General features: G+C 39.6%; 1 protein-coding gene across 1 annotated transcript in view; it reads left to right on the top strand.

Annotated features, from left to right (window-relative positions):
• Positions 1 to 12,937, top strand: part of DOK6 (docking protein 6) — a 242,023-nt gene that overhangs the window by 147,257 nt on the left and 81,829 nt on the right. Inside the window, exon 5 of the mRNA XM_036323166.1 lies at positions 6,691 to 6,880. Within this exon, the coding sequence (XP_036179059.1) occupies positions 6,691 to 6,880 (190 nt within the window). The remainder of the gene's footprint in view (positions 1 to 6,690; positions 6,881 to 12,937) is intronic.

Here is a 12,937-nt window from a genome sequence, read left to right as displayed (position 1 = left end):
CCTCAGCACGGTCTGCACCCTCTTGCAGTCCAGAACACCTCAATCCTTACCGCCTGCCTGCTCACTGCTCCTTACCGCTCAGCTCATTGCGTCTGCCCCCTGGTAGGGAGGGACCTCAAGAAGGCTCCCAGCAAGCTAACCTATCAGTCAGAGCGTCTGCCCCCTGGTGGTCAGTGCACGTCATAGCGACTGGTCAGCCAGTCGACTGTCTGCCCCCCTGGTGGTTAATCCACATCATAGCAAGCAGTTGAACAGCCTTAGCATATCATTAGCATATTACACTTTGATTGATTGAACAGACTACCAGACACTTAGCATATTAGGCTTTTATTATATAGGATGTGCTTGGATTTCATTTACAGTTTCTCTTGAGTAGTGAGGTGCACATGTGTGCAGAACTGAAATAGTAAACTACATTATTGTGGCTTGTGGTGATTGTGTGGTGTCCTATCGTCAAGGAAACACTTACTGCGCAGCCTTGATCACCACATGTTTTGGACATTCAAAATTGCTACTTTCCTCTACTGTTTTTCCAACTCTTCAGACAGCTTGATCTTATTTATTCTGAGACTAGCTAAGAATGAAGCTTTGTGCAAATAATTTTTAAAGGTGTAATTTGTGTTGCTGAGATAAAAGTTATCGGTTAAAATCTTTGCTAAAATCATCTTTATCTAATGCTTCCAGCTGCTTTTGTATTGACTCTGAATCTCACATGGTACAGGGAAAAGTAAGCAAACACAAGCACACACACAGACTTATTCTTAGACGTTGGATAACACTGCCACAAGAAAGTGTATATTAAGTACACATTTTAAACTTTAAATTTGTACAACTTCCAGGATCTTCACATCTTTTAATAGTACTTAAGATAGCCTACAGTGACCTCAGAATGTGACCTGGTTGGGAATACGGTCTTTACAGAGATAATCAAATTTAAATGTGGCCATTAGAATGAGCCCTAATCCAATATGACCTTCACTATGTCCTTATAAAGAGGAGAAATTTGGAGACAGAAACAGACATGCACAGAGGAAAGGTGATCTGAAGACACATGAAGAGAACACAGCCGTGTGAAGGGAGTGAGGCATCTACAGGATGTGGGTTGCTGGCAAACACGGAAGCTAGAAGGGACCAAGAAGGATTCTCCCTCTTGAGCCTCGTAGAGAGCACAGCCTTGCTGACACTTCGAGGTCAAACTTTGTCTCTAGAACCACCAGACATTAATTTCTGTTGTTTTAAGCAACCCAGTTTTTAAAATACAATATGAATTTATGAAAATAACTTTCTAAACCTAGGAATAGAAGAAAACTTTCTCAAACTGATGAAGGACATCAATGAAAAACCTTCAAAAATTATCATTCTTGAAGGTAAAATACTGACTGCTACCTTCATATGATTATAAATAAACAAAGACATCCTCTTCTATCACCTGTATTCAGTATTCTACTTAAGGTCCTAATTTGTGTAATATTACAAGAAAATAAAATCATAAAAATTAGTTTAAAATAATAATAATAAGCTAGGGTTGTGTACCTGGAATACCCAAAGGAATTTTTAAGGAAGCAACTAAGACTAAGTAAATTCAGGGATGTTGCAGAATAAAAAGTTAATATGTAAAAATTTAATATAATATGTGATACATTGTAATCCATATACTATTTACACACATACTAGCAATAAACAATAAACATTTGCAAAATGAAATATAAAAAATATCATTTATAAAATCATCCAAAATCACATACTCAAAGATAAACTTGGCAAAGTATATAACCTTGTCTCTACACTGAAAACTCAATATTACTGAGAGAAATTAGAAGAGATCTAAATAAATGAAGCAGTAAACCAGGTTGGTGATTGCAACATTCAATACTGATAAGAAACTGTGACTTGAATATCAAGAAACTGGCCGAAGAGCTCATCGTCCCTTTGTCTTCTGTTTATTTCTACTCACTGGAGGTGGTTTTGCTTCATGTCAGAAACCCCGTCCCTGATCCTCTACTTCCCGCTGCAGCAGGAAGGACTCGTCCCACTTACCTCCATCTGCCAGGCAAGCTCATCGCTATACATGGATCAGTTCCTGCCCAAAACTTGGTCTATTTAAAATGCTGGTGGCGGAGAAAGGAAGGTTTGGTCCTTCTCAGGGCTGATGACCCATTCGGTCTCATACACACATAGTCTGGGGTTTTACTGTTCCTTTTCCTGGACCATTTCTCCTGAGCGCAATGGCCCTTTCTCACCAGACCTTGTCCAATTCGATTTAACTAAACCTTGTTTGGTAACTCCCTTGAGACTGTTCTTGGAGTTGTGAATGTAACCCTATGTGCCTGCCTTTTGAGGTTCAGTCTGTTCCATTGGACCTCTCAACCCAGCCCTGGTGTAAAAATGCCCTTGCAGATCTAACTGTAAATTCAGCTACATTCTTTGTGGGACATTAGTTTAATAAATATCTTACCTTTTATTGGTTTTGGCCATTTAAAATAAAATTATATTTTCCAATAAGGACTCCCAGCGATCTGAGTTTAAACAGGCCCTTTAGGTCATTTTGATGCCCACAAAAGCCTGAAAACCAGTGCTCTAGGCAGTAAAAACCAAATGTAGGTTCATAAATATGAAAGTGACATGATTAGAGAGATGTTTAAAACACCTGCCTGGTAAAATTATTTTATAAAGATAAACATTTTAAAAAGTCATTTTAGGAAAACCATAAAAATATTATAAGAATCCATAGGCAGCAAAATATCAGACATATGTCATAGCAATATCTTTACTGATATATCTCTTAGGACAATGGAAACTAAGGAGAAAATAAACAAATGGGACTACATCAAAATAAAAGGCTCTGTACAACAAAAGAAACCATCAACAAAACAACAAGAAAACCTACTGAATGGGAGAACATATTTACCAATGTGACATCTGATAAGGGTTTAATCTCCAAAATGTATAGGGAACTCATACAACTTAACAAAAGGAAGATAAACAGTCCAATCAAAAAATGGGCAAAAGACCTAAATAGACACTTTTTGAAAGTGGACATACAGAAGGCCAAGAGATATATGAAAACATGCTCAAAGTCACTAATCATCTGAGAGATGCAAATCAAAACAACAATGAGGTACCCCCTCACACCTGTCAGAATGGCTATCATCAACAAATCAACAAATGACATGTGCTGGCGAGGATGTGGAGAAAAAGGAACCTTCTGGCACTGTTGGTGGGAATGCAGACTGGTGCAGCCACTGTGGAGAACAGTATGGAGTTTCCTCAAAAAATTAAAAATGGAACTCCCATTTGACCTAGTGATCCCACTTCTAGGAATATATCCCGAGAAACCAGAAACACCAATCAGAAAAGATATATGCACCCCTATGTTCATAACAGCACAATTTACCATAGCTAAGATTTGGAAATAGCCTAAGTGCCCATCAGCAGATGAGTAGATTAAAAAACTGTGGTACATCTACACAATGAAATACTATGCTGCTATAAAAAAGAAGGAACTTTTACCATTTGTAACTGCATGGTTGGACCTGGAGAACATTAGGCTAAGTGAAATAAGCCAGTCAGAGAAAGATAAATATCACATGATCTCACTCATTTGTGAATTATAATGAACAGCATAAACTGATGAACAAAAATAGATCCAGAGACATAGAAGCATCAAACAGACCTTTGAGCATCAGAGGTAAGAGACCAACCAAAGGACTTGTATGCACACAGATAAGCATAACCAAAGTACACAGACAGTAGGGGGGTTGGGACATGTGCTGGGGGTGGAGGGAGCAGCCAGGGAGAGGTCAATGGGGGGAAAAGGAGATATATGTAATACTTTCAACAATAAAGAATTTTTTTTAAAGTCCTTTTAGTGGAGCCAATTTTAACTTTGTCATATTGAAATGGTCTTTCCAATGGAAACCATAATGAATTTGAGCAACAGCCTGTTTTATATTAGTAAGGGCATGAAGTAAATTATTCATAGCAAGTGCAGAAACCTTCCTTCCATTATAATGGAATAGGAAAAAGTATAATTTACTAGATAATTGATGCACTGCTCTCATCTTTATGTGCCCAGTTTTCTGCTGGATTACATTAGTCTAGTTTTTAATTGAATCTCTAATCCTTGGAAATTAGGGGAGGGTGGATTTGAATATTTAAAAATTGGAAATAAAATAGGATAAATTTTTCATAAGATGCAAGAAATAGCATTAAAAGGGAGACTGGAGTATTCTGAATCATATTAAGAAGGGGTTAACTTGAGTTGCTAGGTAACAAAGTGTGTGAAGGCTGAGAAATTTGAAGGCAGGCAAGGGGGAAGGGCCACCACAGGTACCTTTCACCTGCACTATGTTGCCTGGAGCTGGCTCTGGAAGGACTCCTTGGGGCAAGTTACTCAATCACTTTGTGTTTACTTATAAAGATCTAGAGCTCTATAGTATGTGAAGCTTATTAAATTCACTTATTTATTATTCTCCAGCTTTTCCCCATGTCCACTGTGATGACTGGACTCTGTCTTCATCATCTCTAGGATTTATCTGCTAACAGAGCACAAAGACATTTCAGGGAAAATATGGTTCTCCTGAGTCCTCTGATGTTTCGTGTTCCATCTACCTGAAGGGCACTCAATGTCACGATTATTTTTTTTACATCTTTTTTTAAAAATATCAAACTGTGGGTGTGAATATCAAGGGTCAATGTGGCCCTAAGCAATAGTAAAATTGGTTAATGATGTTCATTTATTTCAGTATTTTGAAAGAAGTGTTATTTCTTGACTTTTGGGCAGTGATTCTTCGGTTGCTATCCTCAGACTCTGGAACTGATGGAAAGAAAGGAATTTAGAGGAATGTTTTACTTTCTACTTTTGTAAAAATATTTTCCCTATCCACAATAAATGCCACTGACGTATCATTAGTTCCAAGTGGAAAAGCTGAACTTCATCCAAAGGGTCTTGACCAAAGAAAAAAAGACTGCTGTTCAGGCATTCTCTATATTCCTGAGTCACTCTGTTTGGTCCAAGTTTCATTTATATTCTTATATGAGATCATGCCCCTTTGGTATACTACTTGTCAACCCCGTTGGTGTGGGAATTGTGGTAGAAATGTGAGTGATATTTTTAATGCTAAATGTTCATACCTTACTTGGTTTACACAAGAATTTTTGAATTTAGAATATATATTTCATAAATATATATGTGTGTGTGTGTGTGTGTGCGCGTGTGCTTTTTATTGCAGATAATTAATAGGGCAATGTTCTTTCTTCATTTATCATCTATAGAATTTATCTTAATTTGTCTTTAGGAAATGAATGTGAAATCATATACATATTAGTTTTATAGGTCAATAATCTTAGTAAAAAATTGAATCATTAGATTATTTTAATCAAAAATATCTAGACACTTGATTATAACTATTGTTCATATGGTTACTAAATTTCAAGCTGTCATGCTTAAATTAAATTTAACCTATTTAGAATCCGATTTTACTGTGGTGTTTTTTTTTTTTTGCATCAATAAATCGTTATTCTGCAAAATACCTGCCACAGAAAAGATTCTTTCTATTATACAGACAATGCCAGCTCGGTACAAGCCGTCAGTGTTTAAATTGAGGCATTCTGATGAATGATAGCACATTCCTAAACATATCAATCCTCTTCCAACTGCAACTGCACCATTATCCCTTTCAAAATAATTAATTCAACAGCACTGCCTTTAATGTACTATTCATAATTAAATTTATAAACTCACAAGGATTTATCTACCAGTAATTCTTACAATTTTTGTTATCATGACTCATTATTTGTTTGTAATTCCTCAATTCTTGCAAACCATATTTATTATGGCAATATTTATTTTATTCATAGTTAACCAATATTTATTTATCACTTACTTTAAACTAAGACTAGGAACTAGGGATATTTTATAGGACACTTTACAGGTCATCCTAAGGTCTTTACTTCCTGGAACTTAGAAACTAACCTTATTTTCCAAAATTAAATGCATATAATGCATTTAACTGGAGATTAGAGGCTGCATAATTTTGTGGTAGCCTTTAGGATACACAAAAAGTTATAAAACTAGATTTGGAATTATTACCTAATAATCAGATTTTCGAGTATAAAATATCCAGGAATGAAAACAGTTGTGTATTTTTATTTTTGCGTACCAAAAACCACATTATGAAGTCCTGCAGAAGGCAGTAATGAATACCTGCAATTATCATGGGCTGAAACTGACAGTGAATACAATGTGTTTTGACAGTCAATCTGAGTGTGCATTGAGTACTTCATGCCACAAAGGTAAAAATGAGTACATTTTTGCTTAAATTAAATGACATTCCTCTCAGGAATTGTATGATATCCACTTAAAGTGTGTGAAGAAGCAGACAGGAAGCACCAATTGGGCTGAAATCCACTTAGCTTTTTACCCTCATTTCTCCACCATACAATTTAACCATTTAATCCCCACCATAGAGAATGCATGCAACAAAAGTTGTAGGATGAGTGAGTTAATTAATGATTAAGAATACTTGAAGTCCTTTTTTCATACACCATTTGGAAGACAGTGATGTCTTGAAGTGTATATGGATATCCCCCAGGGACACGAGACCACTTTCTGAGGGCTGTAGGCAGGTAGACAATCAATCCAGTGCAGCTACAGTCATGCCCTCTTCTCCATTCTTTGTTTCTTTGCAGAGCGATTCAATGTGTATCTGATGCCTACACCAAATCTGGATATTTACGGCGAATGCACAATGCAGATCACTCATGAGAATATCTATCTCTGGGATATCCACAATGCCAAGGTCAAACTGGTGATGTGGCCTCTCAGCTCCTTGAGGAGATACGGGCGGGACTCCACGTGGTTCACCTTTGAGTCAGGAAGGTAAGCTCTAAGGGCAACAACCAAGCATAGGAGGTGACAGGTAAACCTTTTCCTGAAGGAAAGGTGCAATCTAACAGTTCCCAGACTGACCACTGTTTTTATAAAGGTTAGAATTCACCAAACACATAATTTCTCCAGATTCTTGTTTATAATAGAACTAGAGGCCCGGTGCACATAAATTTATGTACTTGAGGGGGAGGGGGGGCGTCCCTCAGCCTGGCCTGTGCCCTCTCACAGTCTGGGACCCCTCGGGAGATAACGCCCTGCTGGCTTAGGCCTGCTCCCGGGTGGCAGAGGGCAGGCCCAATCCCTAGGTGCAGCCCCTGGTCGGGCTCAGAGCAGGGCTGATTGGGGAGTTGGGGCGCCGCCCCCTGTCATGCACAGAGCAGGGCAGATTGGGAGGTTGCGATGCCACCCTCAGTCACGCTCAGGGTAGAGCCGATTGGGGGGTTGGGGCACCGCCCCCTGTCACACTCAAGGTAGGGTCCATGGGGAGGTTGTGGCACCACCCCCTGTCACGCACAGAGCAGGGCCGATCAGGGTGTTGGGGAGCTCCCCTCCGTCACACACAGAGCAGGGCCCATCAGGGGGTTGGGGAGCTCCCCCTGTCACTCACAAAGTAGGGCCGATAGGGGAGTTGGGGCACCGCCCCCTGTCACACACAGAGCAGGGCCCATCAGGGGGTTGGGGAGCTCCCCTGTCACTCACAAAGTAGGGCCGATAGGGGAGTTGGGGCACCGCCCCTTGTCACACACAGAGCAGGGCCCATCAGGGGGTTGGGGAGCTCCCCCTGTCACTCACAAAGTAGGGCCGATAGGGGAGTTGGGGCACCGCCCCCTGTCACACACAGAGCAGGGTGGATCAGGGGGTTGGGGTGCCACCCTCTATCACCCACAGAGCAGGGCCGATCAGGGGGTTGGGGCGCCGCCACTCCCACACTCAGGGCATGGCCGATGGGGAGGTTATGGCTCTACCCCATCACACACAGAGCAGGGCCTGTGGGGGGGGGGGGGCGCTGCACCCTGTCACACACAGAGCCGCAGGGCAATCAGGGGGTTGGGGAGCTCCCCCGTATCAGGCACAGAGCAGGGCTGATCAGGAGGTTGGGGCGCCTTCCCCTGTCACAAACAGAGCAGGGTGGATAGGGAGGTTGTGGCCCCGCCCCGTCACACACAGAGCCTCAGGGCTATCAGGGGGTTTGGGCGCTGCCCCCTGTCACGCTGATCCCGGTGCTGGGAGGCCTCGCGGCTCCACTGATCCCGGTGCTGGGAGGCATATTACCCTTTTACTATATAGGATAGAGGCCTGGTGCATGGGTGGGGCTGGCTGGTTTGCCCTGAAGGGTGTCCTGGATTAGGGTGGGGGTCCCCACTGGGGTGTCTGGCCAGCCTGGGTGAGGGGATGATGGCTGTTTGCAGCTGGTCTCACACCCTTCAGGGTGGGGGTCCCCACTGGGGTGCCTGGCCAGCCTGGATGAGGGGATGATGACTGTTTGCAGCTGGTCACACACCCTTCATTGTGGGGGTCCCCACTGGGATGCCTGGCCAGTCTGGGGGAGGGGCTGAGGGCTGTTTTCAGGCTGGCGGGTGACGGAAGCTCCCAACCGCTCCTTTTTTTCTTTTTTTTTTTATTCTGGGCCAGCTTTAACTCTGAGGCTCCAGCTCTTAGGCCTCCGCTCCTGAAAGCAGGTATCTGGTTTGTTTCGGTTCTATAATTGAAACACTGTTTCAACTCCAGCTCTGAGATCCCGGCTGGCTGAAAGCAGGTTTCTGGGGTTTTGTTTAGCTTCTATATTTGTTACAATGTTTCTTAAACTGCAAGCTCAGAGGCCGTCAAGGCAGGCGGGGAATGTTGGAGTCCTCCATCAAGCCTCAGGTTAGTTTCGAGCTGCCTGGCTGCCGGCCGCCATCTTGGCTGGCAGTTAATTTGCATATCGCCCTGATTAGCCAATGGGAAGGGTAGCGGTTGTACACTAATTACCATGTTTCTCTTTTATTAGATAGGATAAAATTGTGTTAATTTTATGGTCAGGTTAATTACCCTACTCAAAATTATTTCAGTCTCTTAGGTTGGCATCAAACTAGTTGCATAATTGTATTAATAATACAATATAGTTTGTAATATTACAATAACATATTGTATCCTACTATATTTTTAGTACAATAGAATTCACATAAAATTCAGCATATCCTTGCTGGCATTATTTTCTGAGTGCTTGCAAATGATTTTGAAAGAAGTTTTATATAAAATTGTTTAAATATTATTTGTAGGTTTAAAATAAGCTAATGAATATTTATCAAGGTGTTTATGTTAATAACATTAGTTAAGTATAAATATTAATTCAGAATTACTGAACACATGTTGACAAATCTATAATTCATGGAATGGATAACTCAGATTTTAAACTTAGTATGTCAAGGCATATAGTTGGAATCCATAAATGTCAGAAGTGAATGCTTATTTCCCAATCATTTATCCACAAACAAGATTTAGAGATGAGTTTCAACCAACTAAATCAATGTGTTTATGCTATGACCCCTTTGTGATATTGTTATCATGCATCTAAGACAAGACCTAGGTTTTGGTCTGTATCTGAGAGAAGTTTAATGTACCAGGCCTCACCCTGGAGATATGGTTCATCACATTCTGAAAATGAATTTATGGTATTATAGGTAATTACAGTGAAGTTTTGTTGCACTTGATATAGCAATTTTAATTACATAAGTTTCTTCTTACAAAACTGTTAAGTACTTATTCAAGGTCAGATTCTACTAATATCCATCTAGGGTAGGCCAGATGTCTTTTAAATTTTTCAAGGGGAGAAAAACTGAGCAGAAGTAATTTTATGAGTCTGAAGCCCTTTTGCACCTTTTGCACCTTTTGCACGAAGGTATTATTAAAGTCGGGAGCACATTGATTTCTTGAAAAGCCTCCAATCTTGCGTTTACTTAGTGGCTGTGAGTTCACTCAACTGTCTGCCTAGATACTGGCAGTGTAACCATAATCACATTCTAGATACTTATTAGTAAAAGAAATTCTTATAAGAAAATGAATATTATTCTACATGTACACTATTTTTTTTTAAATCATATAGTTATGAAAAAGGGATTACATGTTAGAGATTGACATAAAATTTGTGATACATTTTTTTGCTGGCCTCAAATGTTAGTGGATGTACATATAAAAAGAGATTGGTTTATTTTTCATCATTTAAAAATATACCTCCAGGGTACTCTTGCCTGCATCTTTCTCCTGGGTACTCCTATTTTCCTTTTTTTATGTGGAGCAATTGAAATATTTTGTTTGTTTCCTCATTTCAGTAGGTGTCTCAGGATTTTTAAAAAACAAGTAGTTATTTTTGCTTTTATAGTGGTTACCCTGTGTTTTCACTGCATTTGCACCTGTCTGTATTAGTTTTACTTTGTTTCTTCAAAGTCTCTAAGGGGGATATATTGGTTCACCACAGGTTTAAAATTGATGTTCTCAACCAAAACATCAAATTATTTGATGTGCAATTTGGCTTATCTAACATTCAGTATTAATTGGTTTTCTATGACGTTGATAATTTTTAATGTACATGAAAAGACATAAATATATCAAAATAGATAAGGCCCATAATCCTCAAGCTTTCTTTGTTTGGTTTGGTTTTCATTTTTGTTTGTTTTTTGGTTTAGCAGTAATTTTTGTTGTTTTTGTTGTTGCATGCCAGAAAAACTTTAAGAATAAATATCTTAATGTCTATTAAGTATGTTGACACCTACACTCCTATGTGCCCTAGGAATCAGGGAAAACTAGATTTAGGTCACAGCTCTGTCACTATTAATAACTTAGCTTGCTCCGTTTGACCTCTCTGGCCTTCACTGTTCGTCTTGCAGAGGAGAATTATAATCTCTACTTCATATATATGTGTGGAAAGAGTGAGTGACTTAGTGAATATAAAGAAGCATACATCACAGTGTTGTCACATAGTGGGCACTGGAGAATCTTGATTACTCCTACTCTTTAAAAAAAACATGTTTTTATTGATTTCAGAGAGGAAGAGATAGGGAGAGAGAGAAATAGAAACATCAGTGATGAGAGAGAAGCATTGATCAGCTGCCTTCTGCATGCCCCTTACTCGGGGGTCAAGACTGCAACCCAGGCATGTGCCCTGACCAGGAATGGAACTATGACCTCCTGGTTCATAGGTCGACTCTCAACCACTGAGCTACACAGGCTGGACTTGATTACTCCTACTCTTTATCAGTAATTACATAATTTGGCCTTTTCTAGTTTCTGAATGAAGCTTCTGCTTAGGTCTAAAGAGCTCTCTTCCTAAAGAACACTGCTAAGATATATCCTTAGCCAAAAACACAAGAAACCAAGGAAAAAGCTTGGGAGAAGCTTGCATTCATTCAAATGCTGGAGTGATCATTATAAACTCAATGTCTAGAATGGGAAGTTCATGTTACCCGTCTTGAGTCAGGAATTTGAGGCCAAGAGAAAATGGGACAAGGTGCAACAAGACATGGCAGTACAGACAAAGGGAAGAATGAGTGCCTGAGCAAAATTTATGGATTACTAGGTGCCTGTTTCATTGATAAGCAGCAGATACACAAGAACTCTATAATTGACCATGCTTAAGTCTTTGGAATGAATTTACATTCCAATATTATTATCTGTGAAGAAGTCAAACTTCTTTACCCATAAAATAGTAAGGGAAAAAAATCTAAAGGAATCTTAACAAAAAGCTACTAAAATTTAGAAGTGAATTTAGCAAGGTTTCAGCATATAATATCAATATACAAAAATCAATTTTATTGTATATGTAATCTATGAAGAGTTCAAAAATAGACACCTGCATAATAGCCTTTTATTTTTCAACAATATGCTGAGAATATTCAATGTGGAAAAGAAACAATGGTGCTGAAATGACTGGATACCCACAAAGTAGAAAAATAAACTTTAGGTCCTATCTCACTGCTAGGTACTAAATTATGTCTGCCCCTAAAATTCATACGTTGACACTCTCACCTCCAATATGATGGTACTTGGTGATGGAGCTCTTGGAAAATAATTCAATAAATGAGGTCATGAGGGTAGGACCCTCATAATGGGATTAATGCCCTTATAAGAAGAGACACCAGAAAGCTTGTTTTCTTTTTCTCCTGACACATGAGGACACAGAGGAAGGTGGTCATCTACCAGCCAAGAAGAGAGTCCACAGTTATATAGATCAAAACCACCAAGAGACACCAGTACGGCCTCTCACCTTCAAAACAACAACAACGAAAACACCTGAGGATGTCAAGTAGAAATGGGACAACCCTGACCCTTTCTCATCCCTGATGTGAATGGAAAATTGAACACCATTTCAACTAATAGTTTGATTTTTTCTTATGTGTACTATATGACAGAGCAATTTTACTGCTAAATATTTACCTACCAACCACCCCAAAAATACATAAATACTTATACCTGCGGGTCAAAGCGGCTTTGCTCATAACAGTCAGAAACTGGAAACAATCCAAATGGTTATCAATGCGTGAGGAGACAGATTAATATATAGTTATGCAACAGAATACTACCTATAAAATACACACAACATGGGTGCATCTCAGACATATTATTCTAAACAATAAGTATGATTCCATTTGCAGAAAATTACATAACAGCAAAACTAACTTCTAGTGACAGCAAGCAAATCAGTGGTTGCCTACTTTGGGGGGTTGGAAGAGAATGCCCTGCAAAGGGACGTTTGTGAAATTTGGGGATAATGGAAAATGCCATGTATCCTGACATGTGTCAAAAAACATGGAACTGTTTACTAAATACTGGTATTATTATCTGGAAATCATACTCCAATGTTTTGAAAGTAAACTCTGGGGAATAAGAGGGTTTACTCCTCTTATGATATATTTATTTACACTGTCTGTACGGTTGGCAATAACAATTTGTTATTTTTATAATAAAACACTTCCTCTGGGGGAAGGAGAGCCATGAGCATTCTGTGGATAGAGGGTTTTGAAGCTATGGGATACAACCAGGCCTTTATCCCCAGGTCAGAAATCTGGTTCC

Source organism: Myotis myotis, unplaced genomic scaffold, assembly GCF_014108235.1.
Source record: "Myotis myotis isolate mMyoMyo1 unplaced genomic scaffold, mMyoMyo1.p scaffold_m19_p_9, whole genome shotgun sequence".
Classification (NCBI taxonomy): domain Eukaryota; kingdom Metazoa; phylum Chordata; class Mammalia; order Chiroptera; family Vespertilionidae; genus Myotis; species Myotis myotis.
The sequence above is the reverse complement of the archived record's forward strand: the minus strand, read 5'-3'. Positions and strand labels throughout refer to the sequence as shown.